The sequence below is a fragment of the Mizuhopecten yessoensis genome, unplaced genomic scaffold (genome assembly GCF_002113885.1).
Source record: "Mizuhopecten yessoensis strain PY_sf001 unplaced genomic scaffold, ASM211388v2 scaffold5061, whole genome shotgun sequence".
In the NCBI taxonomy this organism is placed as follows: Eukaryota; Metazoa; Mollusca; class Bivalvia; order Pectinida; family Pectinidae; genus Mizuhopecten; species Mizuhopecten yessoensis.
Genome location: NW_018405860.1, coordinates 1,465 through 28,934, shown reverse-complemented (window position 1 = coordinate 28,934; position 27,470 = coordinate 1,465). Strand labels below are relative to the sequence as shown.

At 38.0% G+C, this 27,470-nt stretch overlaps 1 protein-coding gene across 1 annotated transcript in view; it reads left to right on the top strand.

Annotated features, from left to right (window-relative positions):
* Nucleotides 1-27,470, top strand: part of LOC110450171 — a 74,639-nt gene that overhangs the window by 45,779 nt on the left and 1,390 nt on the right. The window contains exons 9-18 of the mRNA XM_021497453.1: nt 5,053-5,076; nt 9,786-9,803; nt 10,539-10,682; nt 10,975-11,277; nt 20,957-21,060; nt 21,278-21,476; nt 24,759-25,076; nt 25,211-25,281; nt 25,665-25,769; nt 27,405-27,470. The exon at nt 27,405-27,470 is cut by the window's right edge and continues 1 nt beyond it. Coding sequence (XP_021353128.1) covers nt 5,053-5,076; nt 9,786-9,803; nt 10,539-10,682; nt 10,975-11,277; nt 20,957-21,060; nt 21,278-21,476; nt 24,759-25,076; nt 25,211-25,281; nt 25,665-25,769; nt 27,405-27,470 — 1,352 coding nt within the window. The remainder of the gene's footprint in view (nt 1-5,052; nt 5,077-9,785; nt 9,804-10,538; nt 10,683-10,974; nt 11,278-20,956; nt 21,061-21,277; nt 21,477-24,758; nt 25,077-25,210; nt 25,282-25,664; nt 25,770-27,404) is intronic.

Genomic DNA, 27,470 nt, shown 5'->3' with positions numbered 1-27,470 from the left:
TACACATATGCAAAATATGCCAAGCCATACTGACTTACGAGACACTACTTAAAATTTATATATATTAAAACATAAAATCCATTAATGATTCTCAATAATAAGAACCATATATCATACTGTACATAACATAAAAATTGAATGTATGCTTAGGATCCGATGGTGGGAGAAGAGCGAGAGTGGTTGAGCCAATCCCTACCGACAAGTCACCCCTCCCCCACCATCGGGACCTCGATGATTGGCAATTACTAGCACATCAAATACATATAAAATACAAAAATTAGATTTATTAAAATCATTAAAACTGAATTATAGTAAAATCTGAAAGCATCGTAATGTTGCCTACTAGATGCAATAATATGAACCATATATTACGAGGTATATGGTCTTAAAAATCTAAAATGCATATCAAGTTTTAAATACTACCACGTCTCCTTTTCATAAAAAGGAAAACTGACTTAGCTAAGACAGGTTGAAGCGATTCATTAATAAGAAAAATAAATTGTTTGTTATGATCCATAGAAATAAATGATTGATCTAAATTACTTGCTCTTTCAAACAGAGGGACTCTAAGGTCGAAATATAGGTTACATTCACATAAAAAGTGGATTTCATTCTCAATTTTATTAGCGCAGAAATTGCACAGCCTGTCATTTAATGGAGTGACTGGATGTGTATATCTACCCGTCTCTATAAGAAGCGGTAAGCTGCCACTTCTTAACTTGGCTAATACACTACGGTGTGGTCTCGGAATTAAAGTGGTGACGTAATGTTCCGGTTGTAAATCTTTTTTGAATAAACGGTATGTTCGTAATTTATTGCCGTTAATGTTACCTTTATCACACCAAAGACTTGGAGAACCACGTCTCTTCATCCTTGATGAACATTTTCTGTTTGATTTTAAACATAACAGATTTAGAGCGTCATTAATAATATTGGCGATATCAAACTTACTTGCTAATTTTTTAGCTTTTACATCCCATGATTTACCTTTCCTGGAGGATCGTGAATAAACTTTGTACAGAATACGGTCATTATCCACCGATTTTAACTTACAACACAACCTAAAAACTTCAATTCGTTGTTTGGATACACAAGACATCCAACCCATACCTGTGTATTGGTCACTTACCTGTGTATTGGTCACTTACCTGTGTATTGGTCACTTACCTGTGTATTGGTCTCGTACCTGTGTAGTGGTAACTTACTTATGTAGTGGTCACTTACCTGTGTATTGGTCACTTACCTGTGTATTGGTCACTTACCTGTGTATTGGTCACGTACCTGTGTAGTGGTAACTTACTTATGTAGTGGTCACTTACCTGTGTCATGGTCACTTACCTGTGTAGTGGTAACTTACCTGTGTATTGGTCACTTACCTGTGTATTGGTCACGTACCTGTGTAGTGGTAACTTACTTATGTAGTGGTCACTTACCTGTGTCGTGGTCACTTACCTGTGTAATAGTCATTTACTATGTAGTTGTCACCTCAGTTGTTCTAGAGTAATTTTGTTATGTTTGGTGGTCAGTTTTCGGTAGAGTGTTCACATATATATATTGTTCCACCAAAAAATTATCTTCCTTAACATATCTTATGGAGTAACCTAATTAGTTGTGCATGCCAGAATTAATTGAACTGAAAGCAAATCATTGGAATTTTTATTTTTACCTCTGACTGCAATCAATTAAAACTTTGCCTTGTTCTATATATGTATCAGGATAGCTTCTTTACAGGATGTTTATCCTACGTTTAGTGTACAGCTCAGTATATAAAGAAATCATTATGACTTTTGGACTAAAGTCCAATAATATGTTATGGTGTCGCCCATGATATCATTGTAATGTTGCACACACTATTTTTATGTCACATGGAAACCAAAGGTGACAACACATGAATTACAGGGATCACATCATCTGTACAAATGTTCTCCCTGTGAGAAGTCTTGAAGGGGATCATATCATCAGTGCAAATGTTCTCTCTGTGCTTTGAAGGGGATCACATCAGCTGTACAAATGTTCTCTCTGTTATAAGTCATGAAAGGGATCACATCCTCTGTACAAATGTTCTCCCTGTGAGAAGACTTGAAGGGGATCACATCATCTCTACAAATGTTCTCTCTGTTATAAGTCATGAAAGGGATCACATCCTCTGTACAAATGTTCTCTCTGTTATAAGTCATGAAAGGGATCACATCCTCTGTACAAATGTTCTCTCTGTGCTTTGAAGGGGATCACATCATCTCTACAAATGTTCTCTCTGTGCTTTGAAGGGGATCACATCAGCTGTACAAATGTTCTCTCTGTTATAAGTCATGAAAGGGATCACATCCTCTGTACAAATGTTCTCCCTGTGATAAACCTTGAAGGGGATCACATCAGCTGTACAAATGTTCTCTCTGTGATTTGAAGGGAATCACATCATCTGTACAAATGGCCTCCCTGTGATAAGACTTGAAGGGTATCACATCATCTGTACAAATGTTCTCTCTGTGCTTTGAAGGGGATCACATCATCTGTACAAATGTTCTCTCTGTGATTTGAACAGGATCAAATCATCTGTACAAATGTTCTCTCTGTGATTTGAAGGGGATCACATCATCTGTACAAATGTTCTCTCTGTGATAAGACTTGAAGGGGATCACATCATCTGTACAAATGTTCTCCCTGTGATAAACCTTGAAGGGGATCACATCGTATGTACAAACATTCTCCCTGTGATAAGTCTTGAAGGGGATCACATCATCTGTACAAATGTTCTCCCTGTGATAAGTCTAGAAGGGGATCACATCATATGTACAAATGTTCTCCCTGTGATAAACCTTGAAGGGGATCACATCATCTGTACAAACATTCTCCCTGTGATAAGTCTTGAAGGGGATCACATCATCTGTACAAATGTTCTCCCTGTGATAAGTCTAGAAGGGGATCACATCATATGTACAAATGTTCTCCCTGTGATAAGTCTTGAAGGGGATCATATCATCAGTGCAAATTTTCTCCCTGTGATAAGTCTTGAAGCGGATCAAATCATCAGTGCAAATTTTCTCCCTGTGATAAGTCTTGAAGGGGATCACATCATCTGTACAAATGTTCTCCCTGTGATAAGTCTTGAAGGGGATCACATCATCTGTACAAATGTTCTCCCTTTGATAAGTCTTGAAGGGGATCACTTCATATGTACAAATGTTCTCCCTGTGATAAGTCTAGAAGGGGATCACATCATCTGTACAAATGTTCTCCCTGTGAGAAGACTTGAAGGGGATCATATCATCAGTGCAAATGTTCTCTCTGTGATAAGACTTGAAGGGGATCACATCATCTGTACAATTGTTCTCCCTGTGATAAGTCTTGAAGGGGATCATATCATCAGTGCAAATTTTCTCCCTGTGATAAGTCTTGAAGCGGATCACATCATCTGTACAAATGATCTCCCTGTGATAATTCTTGAAGGGGATCACATCATCTGTACAAATGTTCTCCATGTGATAAGTCTTGAAGGGGATCACATCATCTGTACAAATGTTCTCCATGTGATAAGTCTAGAAGGGGATCACATCATCTGTTCAAATGTTCTCCCTGTGAGAAGACTTGAAGGGGATCACATCATCTGTTCAAATGTTCTCCCTGTGAGAAGACTTGAATGGGATCACATCATCTGTACAAATGATCTCCGTGTGATAATTCTTGAAGGGGATCACCTCATTTGTACAAATGTTCTCCCTGTGGTAGGTCTTGAAGGGGATCACATCATCTGTTCGAATGTTCTCCCTGTGAGAAGACTTGAATGGGATCACATCATCTGTACAAATGATCTCCCTGTGATAATTCTTGAAGGGGATCACATCATTTGTACAAATGTTCTCCCTGTGGTAAGTCTTGAAGGGGATCACATCATCAGTGCAAATTTTCTCCCTGTGATAAGTCTTGAAGCGGATCACATCATCTGTACAAATGATCTCCCTGTCATAATTCTTGAAGGGGATCACATCATTTGTACAAATGTTCTCCCTGTGGTAGGTCTTGAAGGGGATCACATCATCAGTGCAAATTTTCTCCCTGTGATAAGTCTTGAAGGGGATCACATCATCTGTACAAATGTTCTCCCTGTGATAAGTCTTGAAGGGGATCACATCATCTATACAAATGTTCTCCCTGTGATAAGTCTTGAAGCGGATCAAATCATCAGTGCAAATTTTCTCCCTGTGATAAGTGTTGAAGGGGATCACATCATCTGTACAAATGTTCTCCCTGTGATAAGTCTTGAAAGAAGCTTTGATTTTCATGAAATTTTCTACACATGCCTGTAAGATAAATTACACACTCAACTTTGATTTTGACTGGAATCTGAAAACCAACATGGCCACCTTTGGGGCAGGCAACACATTCACCTTTATGAAAACCTTTCCTGAAAAAATATTTTTTATGTGAATTTGTCACAACTATGTCATATTCCATTGGGTATGGTTTCTCACATGATAATGTCAATGTAGATGATATTCTTTGTAGTGCATGTTGCTAGGGTGTAGTTGTCGATTAGAGGTACAGCATGAAACTTTGCACAGTAGTGGAGTATCACCCTGTTATGGCATTAGGGGGCTGATAGCAGTATTTGTGTGTATACCCTTGTGTAGAATGTCTTTCTTACATGTTCTGTGTTTCACAGCATACATGGGTGGTATGTAGTTGCTCTTAAAAATATAGTATAATTATAACTTAATTGTAACAAATACAATTTAACATACCTTTATCTTCAGTTAAAATCATAACGTGTACAAATTGATCTCAGTTTTTTCAGTAATGTCACAGGAGTCAGACAGACAGACAGACAGATTATTTATTTTCTCCATATAGAGATTACATGAATGAACTGTTACAATAATTAACTATGTTCCCTTGATGTGCACATTTTATTTTATATTTTGGATTATCAATTACCTTTTTTGTATGATATGATATAAACAGTGTAGTACATTTCTGGTGCAATCCTTTGTAATGTGTTTGATGATATTTAATTGGGTTAAGAAATGTTATATGTTTGCTTCCTCCATCATCTAGTGCGCCTGCCATCACTATCGCAGAGTAAGTATGATAATAGGTAGTTATACAACAGTACATACTAGTCTATGTAGTTAGTATTCTATAGACTTATACAATCTGTAACTGTCACGGAGTGAGATCAGGTAACTAAAGTTGAGGGTTAAAATACTTAGTATCCTATAGACTTATACAATCTGTAACTGTCACTGAGTGAGATCGGGTAACTTAAGACGATGGTTAAAATACTTAGTATCCTATAGACTAATACAACCTGTAACTGTCGCTGAGTGAAATTGGGTAACTAAAGTCCAGGGTTAAAATACTTAGTATCATATAGACTTATACAATCTGTAACTGTCACTGAGTGAGATTGGGTAACTAAAGTCCAGGGTTAAAATACTTAGTATCATATAGACTTATACAATCTGTAACTGTCACTGAGTGAGATCGGGTAACTAAAGTCGAGGGTTAAAATACTTAGTATCCTATAGACTAATACAATCTGTAACTGTCACTGAGTGAGATCGGGTAACTTAAGTCGAGGGTTAAAATACTTAGTATCCTATAGACTAATACAATCTGTAACTGTCACTGAGTGAGATCAGGTAACTTAAGTCGAGGGTTAAAATACTTAGTATCCTATAGACTAATACAATCTGTAACTGTCACTGAGTGAGATCAGGTAACTTAAGTCGAGGGTTAAAATACTTAGTATCCTATAGACTAATACAATCTGTAACTGTCACTGAGTGAGATCAGGTAACTTAAGTCGAGGGTTAAAATACTTAGTATCCTATAGACTAATACAATCTGTAACTGTCACTGAGTGAGATCAGGTAACTTAAGTCGAGGGTTAAAATACTTAGTATCCTATAGACTAATACAATCTGTAACTGTCACTGAGTGAGATCAGGTAACTTAAGTCGAGGGTTAAAATACTTAGTATCCTATAGACTAATACAATCTGTAACTGTCACTGAGTGAGATCAGGTAACTTAAGTCGAGGGTTAAAATACTTAGTATCCTATAGACTAATACAATCTGTAACTGTCACTGAGTGAGATCAGGTAACTTAAGTCGAGGGTTAAAATACTTAGTATCCTATAGACTAATACAATCTGTAACTGTCACTGAGTGAGATCAGGTAACTTAAGTCGAGGGTTAAAATACTTAGTATCCTATAGACTAATACAATCTGTAACTGTCACTGAGTGAGATCAGGTAACTTAAGTCGAGGGTTAAAATACTTAGTATCCTATAGACTAATACAATCTGTAACTGTCACTGAGTGAGATCAGGTAACTTAAGTCGAGGGTTAAAATACTTAGTATCCTATAGACTAATACAATCTGTAACTGTCACTGAGTGAGATCAGGTAACTTAAGTCGAGGGTTAAAATACTTAGTATCCTATAGACTAATACAATCTGTAACTGTCACTGAGTGAGATCAGGTAACTAAAGTCGAGGGTTAAAATACTTAGTATCCTATAGACTAATACAATCTGTAACTGTCACTGAGTGAGATCAGGTAACTTAAGTCGAGGGTTAAAATACTTAGTATCCTATAGACTAATACAATCTGTAACTGTCACTGAGTGAGATCAGGTAACTAAAGTCGAGGGTTAAAATACTTAGTATCCTATAGACTAATACAATCTGTAACTGTCACTGAGTGAGATCAGGTAACTAAAGTCGAGGGTTAAAATACTTAGTATCCTATAGACTAATACAATCTGTAACTGTCACTGAGTGAGATCGGGTAACTAAAGTCGAGGGTTAAAATACTTAGTATCCTATAGACTAATACAATCTGTAACTGTCACTGAGTGAGATCAGGTAACTAAAGTCGAGGGTTAAAATACTTAGTATCCTATAGACTAATACAATCTGTAACTGTCACTGAGTGAGATCAGGTAACTAAAGTCGAGGGTTAAAATACTTAGTATCCTATAGACTAATACAATCTGTAACTGTCACTGAGTGAGATCAGGTAACTAAAGTCGAGGGTTAAAATACTTAGTATCCTATAGACTAATACAATCTGTAACTGTCACTGAGTGAGATCAGGTAACTTAAGTCGAGGGTTAAAATACTTAGTATCCTATAGACTAATACAATCTGTAACTGTCACTGAGTGAGATCAGGTAACTAAAGTCGAGGGTTAAAATACTTAGTATCCTATAGACTAATACAATCTGTAACTGTCACTGAGTGAGATCAGGTAACTAAAGTCGAGGGTTAAAATACTTAGTATCCTATAGACTAATACAATCTGTAACTGTCACTGAGTGAGATCAGGTAACTAAAGTCGAGGGTTAAAATACTTAGTATCCTATAGACTAATACAATCTGTAACTGTCACTGAGTGAGATCGGGTAACTAAAGTCGAGGGTTAAAATACTTAGTATCCTATAGACTAATACAATCTGTAACTGTCACTGAGTGAGATCAGGTAACTAAAGTCGAGGGTTAAAATACTTAGTATCCTATAGACTAATACAATCTGTAACTGTCACTGAGTGAGATCGGGTAACTAAAGTCGAGGGTTAAAATACTTAGTATCCTATAGACTAATAAAATCTGTAACTGTCACTGAGTGAGATCGGGTAACTAAAGTCGAGGGTTAAAATACTTAGTATCCTATAGACTAATACAATCTGTAACTGTCACTGAGTGAGATCGGGTAACTAAAGTCAAGGGTTAAAATACTTAGTATCATATAGACTAATAAAATCTGTAACTGTCACTGAGTGAGATCAGGTAACTAAAGTCGAGGGTTAAAATACTTAGTATACTATAGACTAATACAATCTGTAACTTTCGCTGAGTGAGATGGGGTCACTAAAGACAGTATCCTATAGACTAATAAAATCTGTAACTGTCACTGAGTGAGATCGGGTAACTAAAGTCAAGGCTTAAAATACTTAGTATCATATAGACTAATAAAATCTATAACTGTCACTGAGTGAGAGCAGGTAACTAAAGTCGAGGGTTAAACCACTTAGTATCCTCTAGACTAATAAAATCTGTAACTGTCACTGATTGAGATCGGGTAACTAAAGTCGAGGGTTAAAATACTTAGTATCCTATAGACTAATACAATCTGTAACTGTCACTGAGTGAGATGGGGTCACTAAAGACGAGGGTTAAAATACTTAGTATCCTATAGACTAATACAATCTGTAAATGTCACTGAGTGAGATGGGGTCACTAAAGACAGTATCCTATAGACTAATACAATCTGTAACTGTCACTGAGTGAGATCAGGTAACTTAAGTCGGGGGTTAAAGTACTTAGTATCCTATAGACTAATACAATCTGTAACTGTCACTGAGTGAGATCGGGTAACTTAAGTCGAGGGTAAAAATACTTAGTATCATATAGACTAATAAAATCTATAACTCACTGAGTGAGATCGGGTAACTTAAGTTGAGGGTTAAAATACTGAGTATCAACTGTCACTGAGTGAGATCGGGTAACTAAAGTCGAGGTTTAAAATACTTAGTATCCTATAGACTAATAAAATCTATAACTAACTGAGTGAGATCGGGTAACTAAAAGTCGAGGGTTAAAATACTGAGTATCATACTTAGTATCCTATAGACTAATAAAATCTATAACTCACTGAGCGAGATCGGGTAACTTAAGTTGATGGTTAAAATACTGAGTATCATATAGACTAATAAATCTGTAACTGTCACTGAGTGAGATCAGGTAACTAAAGTCGAGGGTTAAAATACTGAGTATCATATAGACTAATAAAATCTATAACTGTCACTGAGTTAGATCGGGTAACTTAAGTCGAGGGTTAAAATACTGAGTATCATATAGACTAATAAAATCTGTAACTGTCACTGAGTGAGATCGGGTAACTAAAGTCAAGGGTTAAAATACTGAGTATCATATAGACTAATAAAATCTATAACTGTCACTGAGTTAGAGCGGGTAACTTAAGTCGAGGGTTAAAATACTGAGTATCATATAGACTAATAAAATCTGTAACTGTCACTGAGTTAGATCGGGTAACTTAAGTCGAGGGTTAAAATACTTCTTAGTGCACCTACCAACACGCCACAGAGTAAGTATAGTGCTGCTATTGTACTTATATACTTGTTAGTCTCTGTTGTTACTGTCACAGACAACCTAGTCCAAACTCACCCATTTAAACACTAAAATTGACATTTCGTTCTTTTTTCCCCCAATGACAGTTTACTACCTGTCTGATGCTACTTCAACCGGTTCGTCCCCTATCCAAAATTTATCACATTAAGTTTTTTATGATGATTAGGCTATTTCATTTGTTGTTAGACACTGTCAGTATTGACAGCTAGTGTACTTTTCAAACTGAGATGAATTAATTGCTAGTTAAACAACTGGTGGAGACCTTGTATTACATCAGACACAGGATTTGGAGTTCATACACAAGTACACAGTGTAGTATCTCATGAAATCAATTTCAGGTCTCGACCATGTTATCATACAGCTGATTGTAAACTTCCAAACAGATGATTATATATTATATGTCTTCATGTAGCAATAGCTGGAAGGGTTTGAGTCAGACTAAAGCAACATGTTACATCAAACACTGTTCTATATATGGATGGGTATGTCAGACCAGAAAGAACTATTTACTTAACCAACTGGGGGTGTGAAAACTACTCCTCATGGCATCCTCAGACATGTCCCTATAGGTTACATTAAATCAATACCACAGAGTTTAGTCTCATGTAGCTTCTTTCTTTTCTTTCAGAGAACAAGAAAGGTTCGGGTAAGTAATGCCTTCAGTGTAAATGTTGATGGGTGGAGGTACATGGCTTCTAGAAGTAGCATACATTGGTTTTGCAGTATGTATACTTTTTTTAATTACCAATCATTCAAGAATTCATTATATATGTTTGCTGAGTATTGAGTGAGTAGTGAAGGAGGACTTAGATTAGAAACACAAACAGATTGTCACAATGCTTCTGTAGATATGAACATCTGAAAAATGTAACTTACAGTAGAAAATTGTCACAATGCTTCTGTAGATATGAACAGCTGAAAAATGTAACTTACAGTACAAAATTGTCACAATGCTTCTGTAGATATGAACAGCTGAAAATGTAACTTACAGTAGAAAATTGTCACAATGCTTCTGTAAATTTGAACAGCTGAAAAATGTAACTTACAGTAGAAAATGCTTTCTGCTTGACAATAACAATGGTGGCTTATGTCTTAGTTGGGAAATGAGATTTATCTTCCCACAGTAAAACACACATGATTTTGTTGAAGTTTTGTGGTGACGAGTGATTATAATTCATTAATTTCTGAAGGAGCTTTAGATATTAAATGTAAGTGCAGGTTTGACCTCTAGCTCTCCAAGGTCAGTAAACTGTAGTTGATATTAATGTAAGGACAGGTTTGACCTCTAGATATTCAAGATTAATACGGTAGAAGGTAAGTTGGATAGGATAGATATGTATCTACACATCAGGTACAGTTGTGATGATGCCTCTGCTTCCAGCCTCTGTCTCAAGCAGCAGCAGTAGTCAGCTGAAAACATCCTCCTCAAGGGTCAAGGCCAGTAAGTCTACTAGTCGGACATCAACATCACGCAACAAACTGGACAGGAAGTCCAGCAGCAAACTTAACAACAAACTCAGCCAAGGTACAACACACAACTTTTCATTTGTGCAATTTTAACCCTCTATCCTTTCTAGTAATGTTATAGTATTATTAACACATTCTGTTTCAGAGTGTGCTAAACAATGATTTTATCTTTTACAGGCCACTGCATTTCTTGAAAGTTAAATCTGTTAAATTTTTCTCATGAGTTATATATGTTTCAATTTGTTTGAATATTTTTGATTTTCCTTTTAAATATGCAAATTAATGTAAATGATAATGAAATTTTGTGTTGAGAAGTATTCTGTGACATTTATCGACCTAACTTCCATCAGAGCCCTCCCTCCCAGTTATAAGTGACGTCATCAAACACACGCAGTCTGCCTCCTCTAGTCCACCTAGTATTGTCAAACAACAACCAAGGCTTCTCACCAAACTTCCAGAGGAAGAAGTGGCAGAGGTCAAAATTCAAATGCCAGTTGAGTCCAAAGATAGATGTGCAGGGTTGACCCCAATAGGGTCAAAAGTTGCTGAGGAGAAAACTGCTAAGCTTTATAGTCTCCCACTTCCCCAAATGGACATGAGTCTTGCCAAGCCTGAACCAGTGGTATTCCTCCAGACCGGTCATGAGAGGGGAGGTAACTCTCATTTGAAGCGTTTGCCTGGCCATTTGGCATGACTGCATCCCTGACCTATACCCCTGTGTTGTACAGTATTGTATATGTGGTGTGATACTTGCTGTAGGTTATAATGCATGAACATTTTTATCTTCCTTTTTTTCTAAAATTTATACTTGAGAAAATAGAAATTTGTGCTGTTGCTCATACTTTTATAAACTTTCCAAAACTTGGAAACTTGCTAAAGTATATGTTGCATGGAAAACGCTATCTGTCCTTGTTAAATGTGAAATGCTTCCAAGTATACAGGGGCTACTAAATAATACATATAAATAAAGAACAGCTGTGACACCAAGGTCTTGACAGTAACTGTCAGTACATACTGGTGTGTATACAACCTTCAAGTAATGGGACACACTGATATGTCTGACCTCTAAGTCACCTGACACATCAATTCGGTCTGTCCACACTGATTTGTCTCAGCTCTAAGTCACATGAAACATAATTTTAGTCTGTCCACACTGATATATCTCACCTCTAAGTCACATGACACATAATTTCAGTCTGTCCACACTGATATGTCTGACCTCTAAGTCACATGACACATCATTTCAGTCTGTCCACACTGATATGTCTCACCTTTAAGTCACATGACACATAATTTCAGTCTGTCGACACTGGTATGTCTGACTTCTAAGTCACCTGACACATAATTTCAGTCTGTCCACACTGATATGTCTCACCTCTAAGTCACATGACACATCATTTCAGTCTGTCCTAATTGTATGTCTCACCTCTAAGTCATGTGACACATCATTTCAGTCTGTCCACTCTGGTATGTCTCACCTCTAAGTCATGTGACACATCACTTCAGTCTGTCCACACTGGTATGTCTCACCTCTAAGTCATGTGACACATCACTTCAGTCTGTCCACACTGGTATGTCTCACCTCTAAGTCATGTGACACTTCATTTCAGTCTGTCCACACTGGTATGTCTCACCTCTAAGTCATGTGACACATCATTTCACTCTGTCCACACTGGTATGTCTCACCTCTAAGTCACATGACGCATCATTTCAGTCTGTCCACTCTGGTATGTTTGACCTCTAAGTCACCTGACACTTGATTTCAGTCTGTCCACACTGGTATGTTTGCCCTCTAAGTCACCTGACACTTGATTTCAGTCTGTCCACACTGGTATGTCTGACCTCTAAGTCACCTGACACTTGATTTCAGTCTGTCCACACTGGTATGTCTCACCTCTAAGTCATGTGACACTTCATTTCAGTCTGTCCACACTGGTATGTCTCACCTCTAAGTCATGTGACACTTCATTTCAGTCTGTCCACACTGGTATGTCTCACCTCTAAGTCATGTGACACATCACTTCAGTCTGTCCACACTGGTATGTCTCACCTCTAAGTCACATGACACATCATTTCAGTCTGTCCTAATTGTATTTCTCACCTCTAAGTCATGTGACACATCATTTCACTCTGTCCACACTGGTATGTCTCACCTCTAAGTCATGTGACACATCACTTCAGTCTGTCCACACTGGTATGTCTCACCTCTAAGTCATGTGACACATCATTTCAATCTGTCCACACTGGTATGTCTCTCCTCTAAGTCACATGACACATCATTTCAGTCTGTCCACACTGGCATGTTTGACCTCTAAATCACCTGATACTTAATTTCAGTCTGTCCACACTGTCTGTCCACACTGGTATGTCTCACCTCTAAGTCATGTGACACTTCATTTCAGTCTGTCCACACTGGTATGTCTCACCTCTAAGTCACATGACACATCATTACAGTCTGTCCACTCTGGTATGTTTGACCTCTAAGTCGCCTGATACTTAATTTCAGTCTGTCCACACTGGTATGTCTAACCTCTAAGTCACATGACACATCATTTCAGTCTGTCCTAATTGTATGTCTCACCTCTAAGTCATGTGCCACATCATTTCAGTCTGTCCACACTGGTATGTCTCTCCTCTAAGTCACATGACACATCATTTCAGTCTGTCCACACTGATATGTCTCACCTCTAAGTCACATGACACATCATTTCAGTCTGTCCACACTGGTATGTTTGACCTCTAAATCACCTGATACTTAATTTCAGTCTGTCCACACTGGTATGTCTCACCTCTAAGTCACATGACACATCATTTCAGTCTGTCCACTCTGGTATGTTTGACCTCTAAGTCACCTGATACTTGATTTCAGTCTGTCCACACTGGTATGTTTGACCTCTAAGTCACCTGATACTTAATTTCAGTCTGTCCACACTGGTATGTATCACCTCTAAGTCACCTGACACTTAATTTCAGTCTGTCCACACTGGTATGTTTGACCTCTAAGTCGCCTGATACTTAATTTCAGTCTGTCCACACTGGAATGTTTAACCTCTAAGTCACCTGACACTTGATTTCAGTCTGTCCACACTGGTATGTTTGCCCTCTAAGTCACCTGATACTTAATTTCAGTATGTCCACACTGGTATGTTTGACCTCTAAGTCACCTGATCCTTAATTTCAGTCTGTCCACACTGGTATGTATCCCCTCTAAGTCACCTGACACTTAATTTCAGCCTGTCCACACTGGTATGTTTGACCTCTAAGTCACCTGACACTTGATTTCAGTCTGTCCACACTGGTATGTTTGACCTCTTAGTCATGTGACACATTGTGCAGTTCTTTTAAACATATTGCAATGAAAGCATTAAATGTGGGTTAAAAAAAGGTATTTATCAAACAACCTGTGTGTTTGTAGTAGAAGTACAAATACCAAAATAATTTCAATTCTACGACCAAAGTTTGACTACACAAGCTACGTTGGTAAATGTCGGTCATCCCCGTCCTGAGTGTGTTATTTGGATATTCACTGTTTACAACTCCTATTAACTGGAATTCTGAGAACTCAAATGGAGTTAAATCAATTTACCAGGTGTTCACATTTCTATTATGGTCTGTAAAGTTTACAGTTCTGTACTTTAATAAGCTGTAAATAATAATCTGTGACCCATTTTCTAATTTTGTTATGTTTATGGTGACAGTGATCTCCTTGATGGGTAATGAGGCATACTGCTATTGAACGTATAAATAACACGTAAAAAACTCTACTCTAGTTAACTAGTTTTTAGGTTAAAAATTAAAGATTTTGACAAAGATTAGAATTGAATATTAAGTTGTAATTTTTGTTTGGTGTTGATGTGATTTTAATGTGGTCCTTTACATCAGGTTTTAGTGTAATGATTGCTAAATAATCGTAGAAACTCTGTAGAAAGGAATGTTTGGTCATAGTTCATCTGAAGACACGGGGCTCCCTGTGCTGGCTTATAAAATTTGACATGTAAATAGTAGAGGTAAGAAGATAATTTTTTCCACATGAATTATAGGTAAGTTATAAATCTGTTCCATTGTTTGACTTTGTCAGTGCTAGAGAAGAGTTAGTACTTTACTGAAAGCCTACAAATGCTGTGTGATTTGGATAAACATGATTTAGATGTATGGTGTTTTTAGAGCAATGAAGGAAACTGAAATTCAATTACATTTAGAATTATGGGTATTGTGTTTGGGGAGGCACAATAGGGGTACGTGTAAAAGATAATTGATTCTTATAACCTATAAACCATTTTCCTACTATTTTTGTGTAATTGTGTCATGTAGAATGATTAGGTAAGTCTGTGTCCTGTAGTATTGGGCGCGTCTCTAGGAGGATGGGGAACAGCGGGCCCTGGCGGGAGCCTGCTACTACACTCCCTACCAATAGAGATTGTTGTCTGTGAAAGCTGGTATTGTCCTACAGTTAAAACAGATCTACATGGCTTTGTCAACAACTGGCATTATAAGAAAGATATAAATGGATTTGTCAAAGACAACATGTAATCAGGACCAGTGAACAATATTAGATGTTATTGTATGTGTTTAGAGGTGAGTTTGATTACACTTGTAAACGCTACCCAGCACACAATGAACATACTCAAAACACATTTTTCATACAACTACCAATATAATGAAATCATTTGTGCGATTTCGAATTGAGTTTTCAATGGGTTCGTGATATTTTTGGCTTTCTGGAGTCTGAAAGGTGGCCTACTACCTTAGAAACTGGTAGGAGCTATGTTTTACTGGGCCGGAGTCTCTGAACCAAGTTACGGGCTGCGAGAGATTGTGTGTAACTAGATACAGTAGTTTTGTGGTGTTCCAGCATCTTTGATATAGCCAGGCTTGTGTGTAGTGGCTGTGGTGTGTACATTGTGACTTTATCCTACAAGCTTTCCTGTTTGTTTGTTGATTGATTCGTTTGTGATATAAATAAGTACATGTAATGATGTTATATGATTTTGTTTCTGACTAACTGTACACATGTAATGATGTTATATGATGTTGTTTCTGACTTACTGTACGCATGTAATAATGTATTGATTTTTACTTTTTGTCATGTTTGTATTTTCAGTAAATTTGTGGTTGATGTGCTCTTCAACTATATTTTTCTTCAGTTTTTTAATATTAAGGAACATAGCTACATTTTGTATTTGATATTTGATTTTTGTGTATTTTATTTTATTTTTGATATCAAAACAAAACAATAACCAACAAGCATGAAACTGATTTTACCTTCATGCGAATTGGTGTTGCTCAAGGTTGTTCCTGTTTAGCGATTCTGTATTCAGGGGATCATATCAGATAATGTTCTATTTAGTAAAGCTGAGGTTAGGTTGTACCATACAGGGGGTCATATAAGATAATGTTCTATTTACTGAAGCTGAGGTTAGGTTGTACCATAAAGGGGGTCATATAAGATAATGTTCTATTTACTGAAGCTGAGGTTAGGTTGTATCATACAGGGGGTCATATAAGATAATGTTCTATTTACTGAAGCTGAGGTTAGGTTGTATCATACAGGGGGTCATATAAGATAATGTTCTATTTACTGAAGCTGAGGTTAGGTTGTATCATACAGGGGGTCATATAAGATAATGTTCTATTTACTGAAGCTGAGGTTAGGTTGTATCATACAGGGGGTCATATAAGATAATGTTCTATTTACTGAAGCTGAGGTTAGGTTGTATCATACAGGGGGTCATATAAGATAATGTTCTATTTACTGAAGCTGAGGTTAGGTTGTATCATACAGGGGGTCATATAAGATAATGTTCTATTTACTGAAGCTGAGGTTAGGTTGTATCATACAGGGGGTCATATAAGATAATGTTCTATTTACTGAAGCTGAGGTTAGGTTGTATCATACAGGGGGTCATATAAGATAATGTTCTATTTACTGAAGCTGAGGTTAGGTTGTATCATACAGGGGGTCATATAAGATAATGTTCTATTTACTGAAGCTGAGGTTAGGTTGTATCATACAGGGGGTCATATAAGATAATGTTCTATTTACTGAAGCTGAGGTTAGGTTGTATCATACAGGGGGTCATATAAGATAATGTTCTATTTACTGAAGCTGAGGTTAGGTTGTATCATACAGGGGGTCATATAAGATAATGTTCTATTTACTGAAGCTGAGGTTAGGTTGTATCATACAGGGGGTCATATAAGATAATGTTCTATTTACTGAAGCTGAGGTTAGGTTGTATCATACAGGGGGTCATATAAGATAATGTTCTATTTACTGAAGCTGAGGTTAGGTTGTATCATACAGGGGGTCATATAAGATAATGTTCTATTTACTGAAGCTGAGGTTAGGTTGTATCATACAGGGGGTCATATAAGATAATGTTCTATTTACTGAAGCTGAGGTTAGGTTGTATCATACAGGGGGTCATATAAGATAATGTTCTATTTACTGAAGCTGAGGTTAGGTTGTATCATACAGGGGGTCATATAAGATAATGTTCTATTTACTGAAGCTGAGGTTAGGTTGTATCATACAGGGGGTCATATAAGATAATGTTCTATTTACTGAAGCTGAGGTTAGGTTGTATCATACAGGGGGTCATATAAGATAATGTTCTATTTACTGAAGCTGAGGTTAGGTTGTATCATACAGGGGGTCATATAAGATAATGTTCTATTTACTGAAGCTGAGGTTAGGTTGTATCATACAGGGGGTCATATAAGATAATGTTCTATTTACTGAAGCTGAGGTTAGGTTGTATCATACAGGGGGTCATATAAGATAATGTTCTATTTACTGAAGCTGAGGTTAGGTTGTATCATACAGGGGGTCATATAAGATAATGTTCTATTTACTGAAGCTGAGGTTAGGTTGTATCATACAGGGGGTCATATAAGATAATGTTCTATTTACTGAAGCTGAGGTTAGGTTGTATCATACAGGGGGTCATATAAGATAATGTTCTATTTACTGAAGCTGAGGTTAGGTTGTATCATACAGGGGGTCATATAAGATAATGTTCTATTTACTGAAGCTGAGGTTAGGTTGTATCATACAGGGGGTCATATAAGATAATGTTCTATTTACTGAAGCTGAGGTTAGGTTGTATCATACAGGGGGTCATATAAGATAATGTTCTATTTACTGAAGCTGAGGTTAGGTTGTATCATACAGGGGGTCATATAAGATAATGTTCTATTTACTGAAGCTGAGGTTAGGTTGTATCATACAGGGGGTCATATAAGATAATGTTCTATTTACTGAAGCTGAGGTTAGGTTGTATCATACAGGGGGTCATATAAGATAATGTTCTATTTACTGAAGCTGAGGTTAGGTTGTATCATACAGGGGGTCATATAAGATAATGTTCTATTTACTGAAGCTGAGGTTAGGTTGTATCATACAGGGGGTCATATAAGATAATGTTCTATTTACTGAAGCTGAGGTTAGGTTGTATCATACAGGGGGTCATATAAGATAATGTTCTATTTACTGAAGCTGAGGTTAGGTTGTATCATACAGGGGGTCATATAAGATAATGTTCTATTTACTGAAGCTGAGGTTAGGTTGTATCATACAGGGGGTCATATAAGATAATGTTCTATTTACTGAAGCTGAGGTTAGGTTGTATCATACAGGGGGTCATATAAGATAATGTTCTATTTACTGAAGCTGAGGTTAGGTTGTATCATACAGGGGGTCATATAAGATAATGTTCTATTTACTGAAGCTGAGGTTAGGTTGTATCATACAGGGGGTCATATAAGATAATGTTCTATTTACTGAAGCTGAGGTTAGGTTGTATCATACAGGGGGTCATATAAGATAATGTTCTATTTACTGAAGCTGAGGTTAGGTTGTATCATACAGGGGGTCATATAAGATAATGTTCTATTTACTGAAGCTGAGGTTAGGTTGTATCATACAGGGGGTCATATAAGATAATGTTCTATTTACTGAAGCTGAGGTTAGGTTGTATCATACAGGGGGTCATATAAGATAATGTTCTATTTACTGAAGCTGAGGTTAGGTTGTATCATACAGGGGGTCATATAAGATAATGTTCTATTTACTGAAGCTGAGGTTAGGTTGTATCATACAGGGGGTCATATAAGATAATGTTCTATTTACTGAAGCTGAGGTTAGGTTGTATCATACAGGGGGTCATATAAGATAATGTTCTATTTACTGAAGCTGAGGTTAGGTTGTATCATACAGGGGGTCATATAAGATAATGTTCTATTTACTGAAGCTGAGGTTAGGTTGTATCATACAGGGGGTCATATAAGATAATGTTCTATTTACTGAAGCTGAGGTTAGGTTGTATCATACAGGGGGTCATATAAGATAATGTTCTATTTACTGAAGCTGAGGTTAGGTTGTATCATACAGGGGGTCATATAAGATAATGTTCTATTTACTGAAGCTGAGGTTAGGTTGTATCATACAGGGGGTCATATAAGATAATGTTCTATTTACTGAAGCTGAGGTTAGGTTGTATCATACAGGGGGTCATATAAGATAATGTTCTATTTACTGAAGCTGAGGTTAGGTTGTATCATACAGGGGGTCATATAAGATAATGTTCTATTTACTGAAGCTGAGGTTAGGTTGTATCATACAGGGGGTCATATAAGATAATGTTCTATTTACTGAAGCTGAGGTTAGGTTGTATCATACAGGGGGTCATATAAGATAATGTTCTATTTACTGAAGCTGAGGTTAGGTTGTATCATACAGGGGGTCATATAAGATAATGTTCTATTTACTGAAGCTGAGGTTAGGTTGTATCATACAGGGGGTCATATAAGATAATGTTCTATTTACTGAAGCTGAGGTTAGGTTGTATCATACAGGGGGTCATATAAGATAATGTTCTATTTACTGAAGCTGAGGTTAGGTTGTATCATACAGGGGGTCATATAAGATAATGTTCTATTTACTGAAGCTGAGGTTAGGTTGTATCATACAGGGGGTCATATAAGATAATGTTCTATTTACTGAAGCTGAGGTTAGGTTGTATCATACAGGGGGTCATATAAGATAATGTTCTATTTACTGAAGCTGAGGTTAGGTTGTATCATACAGGGGGTCATATAAGATAATGTTCTATTTACTGAAGCTGAGGTTAGGTTGTATCATACAGGGGGTCATATAAGATAATGTTCTATTTACTGAAGCTGAGGTTAGGTTGTATCATACAGGGGGTCATATAAGATAATGTTCTATTTACTGAAGCTGAGGTTAGGTTGTATCATACAGGGGGTCATATAAGATAATGTTCTATTTACTGAAGCTGAGGTTAGGTTGTATCATACAGGGGGTCATATAAGATAATGTTCTATTTACTGAAGCTGAGGTTAGGTTGTATCATACAGGGGGTCATATAAGATAATGTTCTATTTACTGAAGCTGAGGTTAGGTTGTATCATACAGGGGGTCATATAAGATAATGTTCTATTTACTGAAGCTGAGGTTAGGTTGTATCATACAGGGGGTCATATAAGATAATGTTCTATTTACTGAAGCTGAGGTTAGGTTGTATCATACAGGGGGTCATATAAGATAATGTTCTATTTACTGAAGCTGAGGTTAGGTTGTATCAAACAGGGGGTCATATAAGATAATGTTCTATTTAGTAAAGCTGAGGTCATGTTGTATCATACAGGAGGTCATATAAGATAATGTTCTATTTAGTAAAGCTGAGGTTAGGTTGTATCATACAGGGGGTCATATAAAATAATGTTCTATTTAGTAAAGCTGAGGTTAGGTTGTATCATACAGGGGGTCATATAAGATAATGTTCTATTTACTGAAGCTGAGGTTAGGTTGTATCATACAGGGGGTCATATAAAATAATGTTCTATTTAGTAAAGCTGAGGTTAGGTTGTACCATACAGGGGGTCATATAAAATAATGTTCTATTTACTAAAGCTGAGGTTAGGTTGTATCATACAGGGGGTCAGATTAGAGGGGAATCCTGTATACAGTATGCTGATAGAAACAGGTTAGGCATTGTTAAGGATGTTTATTTATATTTACCACGAAATAAAATGTTTTATTACAGATCCGTCTCCATATTAACTATAGCCATGTACCACTAAACTCTTATCATAAACATATCATAATCACCTGTATCCTAGCTATTGTAATCAACTTTATTAAAAGGAATAGCTTGTATTACTTTTATACATTATATTAAATGTAATGGTATTACAGAGTGATAGTGTTAAGTTTTACAGACATCTGCTGTAGTTACAGACTTTGGATGAGTAAGTAACGTGGCTGGTCAAGTATTCTTTGTGTATGAATTAAGTGTTGATGTGTTACAGAAGACAACAGTAAGCTGGTCACACAAGTCATCCCTACTGTAGGTGACACACGCACAGGACCCCTGTCTCTTACTGTAGACGACCGACCTGCCTCACGAGGACAGGTAATCAACCTCACTATTATCCAACATACATGCTTAGGATGTAAGGTTACAGTAGCATAGTACAGAATACTACAGATATATAGTTGTGTGTCCATACCAATAAAGTTATGTATAGATGCCAAACATAAGACTACAACTTATGTCTCAACTGGATATTTTATACCAAGATAGGATCGACCAGATATTGTCACATTCTCAATTTATTTATATCCTTCAGTCACCAAGTGGAAAGCGCAGGTTTTCCATCATAAAGAAGGAGCGAGCAGATCGACGCCGGGTTGGGGCGAAGGCTGACTCCCCCGTTGAGTCACCTGCACAGCAACTACCAAACAAGAGGGCAACCTCATGGATCTACGGCAGCGATGATGATGATGCTGATGAGTCATCAGATGCTGGAGACAAAGACAGGAAATCAGGTAATAAAGGTACACTAGGCTAGAGACAAAGACAGGAAGTCAGGTAATAAAGGTACACTAGGCTAGAGACAAAGACAGGAAGTCCGGTAATAAAGGTCAACTAGACTAGAGACAAAGACAGGAAGTAAGGTAATAAAGGTCAACTAGACTAGAGACAAAGACAGGAAGTCAGGTAATAAAGGTACACTAGGCTAGAGACAAAGACAGGAAGTCCGGTAATAAAGGTCAACTAGACTAGAGACAAAGACAGGAAGTCAGGTAATAAAGGTACACTAGGCTAGAGACAAAGACAGGAAGTCCGGTAATAAAGGTCAACTAGACTAGAGACAAAGACAGGAAGTAAGGTAATAAAGGTCAACTAGACTAGAGACAAAGTCAGGAAGTCAGGTAATAAAGGTCAACTAGACTAGAGACAAAGACAGGAAGTCGGGTAATAAAGGTTAACTAGACTAGAGATAAGGACAGGTAGTCAGGTAATAAAGGTCAACTAGACTAGAGACAAAGACAGGAAGTCAGGTAATAAAGGTCTAGGGTCAACTAGGCTATAGACACAGGAAGTCAGGTAATAAAGGGTTAATGGTCAACTAGACTATAGACACAGGAAGTCAGGTAATGAAGGGTTAATGGTCAACTAGACTATAGACACAGAAAGTCAGGTAATAAAGGTCAAGGGTCAACTAGACTAGAGACAAAGACAGGAAGTCAGGTAATAAAGGTCTAGGGTCATCTAGGCTATAGACACAGGAAGTCAGGTAATGAAGGGTTAAGGGTCAACTAGACTATAGACACAAGAAGTCAGGTAATAAAGGTCAAGGGTCGACTAGACTCTAGACACAAGAAGTCAGGTTATAAAGGTCAAGGGTCAACAAGACTATAGACACAGGACGTCAGGTAATAAAGACCAAGGGTCAACTTGACTATAGACACAGGAAGTCGGGTAATAAAGGTCAAGGGTCAACTAGATTATAGACACAAGAAGTCATGTAATAAAGGGTTAAGGGTCCACTTGGCTATAGACACAGGAAGTCATGTAATAAAGGCTTAAGGGTCAACTTGGCTATAGACACAAGAAGTCAGGTAATAAAGGGTTAAGCAGTCGGGGTCCCAGATAAATAAATCGGCAATCACAGACCATGCCACACATAAAAATCATGTGATTGACTGGGATAGCTCCAAAGTTTTGGACAGAGAGAGCAATCTGTTTAAGCGGCAGATAAAGGTAGCCATCTGGATATGCCACAGTGGGCCAAATCTAAATCGAGACGAGGGGGCTCAAAGACTCTAGCACATCTACGACCAAGTATTAAACAAAGCGTAGCTGAATCGAGTCATTTTGGTACATATATAATAACTATTGTACATACACTTACAGCGTAGGCGAATCAACATCGATTTTTGTGGACAACTCATACTCATTTTACACCTTTGTGTGCATACGCTTCACTAGTCATTTGTCGGATGAAGATGACAGTGTACATATCGCACTAGTCATCGAAACGTCACATAGAAAATGTTACTGGTTGTAAAAAGGAACTTTTCATAATGTGTATCAATATGTTTAAGAAGGTGCACGCAAGTGCATTGTATGTGAGTGTGTGTATTCGCATGTGTGCTGCACGATTAAACAAATTGAGTTTTTTTCCCCTAAGCATGCTTCAGACACATCTTCCTTTTATAAATATTCAATTCCCTTTGGCCAAAGATTCTCTAGAACAAGTTTGGTTAAAATCCCTTCAACGGTACAGAAGGAGAAGGATCTTAAATATTTTCCTCTATTTCCCCTAATGGGAACCACTCATCTGCCCCAAAGAATTTCAGACTGCATTTGGTTTAAATCCCTTCACTTGTATAGTAGGAGAAAAAAATTTCCTCTATATCCCCTATTGGGCCCCGCCCCTCTGCCCCCAGAGGGGCCACACCATCTGTTTATACAAACTTGAGTCTCCTTTGTCCAAAGATGCTCAAGGACAAATTTGGTCAAAATCCTTCTATTGGTTGAGAAGAAGATTTTTTAAAATTAACCTGTTTTCCCCCTATTTGGCCCCGCCCCTCTGCCCCCAGGGGGACCATATCCTCCGTTTATACAAAACTGAGAACCCTTTGACCAATGATGCTCCAGACCAAATTTGGTCAAAATCCCTTCATCGGTACAAAAGGAGAAGGATCTTTGATGTTTTCCTCTATTTCCCCTAATGGGCCCCACCCATATGCCCCTAGAAGAGGGCCCACACACCTCAGTTTATACAAAATTTATTCTTTTGTCCCTAATCATGCTTCAGACTGCATTTGGTTTAAATCCCTTCAATTGTATAGTAGGAGACAAAAAAATCCTCTATTTCCCCTATTGGGCCCCGCCCCTCTTCCCCTCTGCCCCCAGAGGGGCCACACCCTACGTTTATACAAACTTGAGTCTCCTTTGTCCAAAGATGCTCTAGGACAAATTTGGTCAAAATCCTTCTATTGGTTGAGAAGAAGATTTTTAAAAAATTATCTATTTTCCCCCTATTTGGCCCCGCCCCTCTGCCTCCAGGGGGACCATACCCTCCGTTTATACAAAACTGAGAACCGTTTGGCCAATGATGCTTCAGACCAAATTTGGTCAAAATCCTCTGAGCCGTTCAGGACTAGTAGCGTTTTAAAGGAAAAAATTGACGGATGACGGACGCTGTGCCATGGGATAAGCTCACTTGGCCCTTTGGGCCAGGTGAGCTAAAAAGCAGAAAAAAAGTTGTTTCATTGTTGTAAAACAAAGTTGATTTCGAAAAAGAGAAAACACCAAATGAACTACATCAGACGATACCCCAATCGAGATAAAGAGTTCGGGTGATAAAATCCTGTCAGCTATACCCATATGTTTTGCACGATATTTCACCTGGATAAGAAATCGTGCTGGGATTAGAAGTCGTGTTGCGAACGCAGCAAGTTTAGCACGATTTCTCACGTCGGGGTGAAAATTGTGCCGCAATAGGGGTCACCTGCCTGACTACATAGGTTTTCTCCTTATGTAGGATAGAAAGGCATTGTGTTGCATACCATTTTTAGATCTGTATGCCCAAGGTCAAGGTCACATTGAAGTCACACTTTCTTTCAGTCTTGGTGACCTTTTTGGGAGAATACAATCCACCAGTTTTACTGCTTTTCTTGTCCAAATGAATGACTTTGACCTACTCTAAAAATTCAAAACCGTCACATATGTAAAAAACATAATAAAATAGAATAAGATGGGACCTTAGGGCCCATGACTTTGGCCTTGTTATATGTCCCATTGTTTTGTTTGTACAGAAGTAGACGAGGTGCCTCCACTGCCCACTGATGTCCCTCCACCTCTACCTGATCCAGACAGCATCAACAAAGCCAGTCAGAAAACCAGCGATAAACGACGTCGAGCAATACACACACCCATTGTCCAAAAACTTGAGAAAAAGTTAAAGCGGCGACAATTTACTAAGGACTCTTCCTACGAGGAGGAACTGAGGAAACAGGAACTTGCAGAACAACGCCGGCAGAAACACATGGAGATGTTGGAGAAAGCCAGGGCCAGGAAACAACAAGGGGATATGGGGAGTGACGGAGGAGAGGATGGGCCAAATTTTGACGATTGTAAGTAATACAATGGACTCATAGCTAGGGAAGGGGAGGAAGAAGGGCCTAGTTTTGATGACTCATATTTTTCTGTTTAATGAAAACTGGTAAATTATTAAAAGGATATTTATGACAATATATCTCATTCACAGATGGTTTCCTGGCCAAGTATTGTATCTTCAACAAAGCCAATGTTGAGATGTTTAAACACACCTTTGACAACGTAAGTTTTCTATATATTTTAATTATTTTTCACTTTTCATGTTAAAAATCACACGAACCTAGTGTAGATTCATATTTTAAGCTTGTATACGATACTTTATCGTCACATTTTTATCCATAGAAAGCCTGATGAGGTTGTGTTGTTTATAGATCATTATTTGAGGACCCCATCAGAGATGTGGGTGCCCAGTAGTTTAATCACAGTGTGGTAAATTTAGCTTGTTTGATTATACTTATGTAAAATGCTTTATTGCCAATATTCCAGAAAGTATTGTATGGTACGAAAGGAGAAAATAAACGGTTTGGGGATGAGACTGGATTTTCTTTAAGTTGAGGTACATGTTTAATGTATTGATACATTGCATTTTCTTAAACAATGACAAGGTTGATGATGAAAAGCGAGGCTGGCTGTCTGCAACAGAGGTAATGGTGGCACTGAGGGCTATCAACAACAAACTGTCTCATGCAGAGGAGGAGTACCTGTACAGGGTAAGTTGATATGTTAAAGGCTGAATACTAGAGGTCATGTGACCCTGAAGTCAACAACAAACTTTCTCATGCAGAGGAGGAGTATCTGTACAGGGTAAGTTGATATGTTAAAGGTTGAATACTAGAGGTCATGTGACCCTGAAGTCAGGTGGAGGAGGAATATCTGTACAGTGTAAGTTTAGAGGTTACAGATTAAATCTTAGAGGTCGTGTGACCCTGAGGGCCATCAACAGCTAACTGTCAGGTAGAGGAGGAATATATGTACAGTGTAAGTTTAGAGGTTAAAGATTAAATCGTAGAGGTCGTGTGACCCTGAGGGCCATCAACAGCTAACTGTCAGGGAGAGGAGGAATATCTGTACAGTGCAAGTTTAGAGGTTAAAGATTAAATACTAGAGGTCGTGTGACCCTGAGGGCCATCAACGGCTAACTGTCAGGTAGAGGAGGAATATCTGTACAGGGTAAGTTTAGAGGTTAAAGGTTGAATTCTAGAGGGCGTGTGACCCTGAGGGCCATCAACTGCTAACTGTCAGGTAGAGGAGGAATATCTGTACAGAGTAAGTTTAGAGGTTAAAGGTTGAATTCTAGAGGGCGTGTGACCCTGAGGGCCATCAACTGCTAACTGTCAGGTAGAGGAGGAATATATGTACAGTGTGAGTTTAGAGGTTAAAGATTAAATACTAGAGGTCGTGTGACCCTGAGGGCCATCAACTGCTAACTGTCAGGTAGAGGAGGAATATCTGTACAGTGTAAGTTTAGAGGTTACAGATTAAATTATAGAGGGCGTGTGACCCTGAGGGCCATCAACAGCTAACTGTCTGGTAGAGGAGGAATATCTGTACAGTGTAAGTTTAGAGGTTAAAGGTTGAATTCTAGAGGGCGTGTGACCCTGAGGGCCATCAACGGCTAACTGTCAGGTAGAGGAGGAATGTCTGTACAGTGTAAGTTTAGAGGTTACAGATTAAATCATAGAGGGCGTGTGACCCTGAGGGCCATCAACAGCTAACTGTTAGGTAGAGGAGGAATATCTGTACAGTGCAAGTTTAGAGGTTAAATATTAAACTGTAGAGGTCGTGTGACCCTGAGGGCCATCAACAGCTAACTGTCAGGTAGAGGAGGAATATCTGTACAGTGCAAGTTTAGAGGTTAAAGATTAAATTGTAGAGGTCGTGTGACCCTGAGGGCCATCAACAGCTAACTGTCAGGTAGAGGGCATGTGACCCTGAGGGCCATCAACAGCTAACTGTCAGGTAGAGGTCATGTGACCCTGAGGGCCATCAACAGCTAACTGTCAGGTAGAGGGCGTGTGACCCTGAGGGCCATCAACAGCTAACTGTCAGGTGGAGGAGAAGTGTCTGGACAGTGTAACAGGTTAAATTGTCAGCAATAATTCAGGAACACCAGTACAGATTTATTTTAGAACCTTCCATATTCGACAAACATTTTGGGCCTAAGTTCTCTAGAGTTTTCTGTAGATAGCTACTTTATGACAGCGAGAGGTTAAAATGCTATCGAAATACATATGTGTATTAACTAGGAAGATAAATGACATCCAAGTTAAATAAGGCCTAAGAAATATACTTTGTATCATACAGGATCTATTGAAAACAAAAAAAGGATATTTATTATGTTACAGATATTGGAGCTGACAGGTTACAGTATCAAAAATGGTGCAGACTTCAAACTCTTCTCTGTAGTCGCT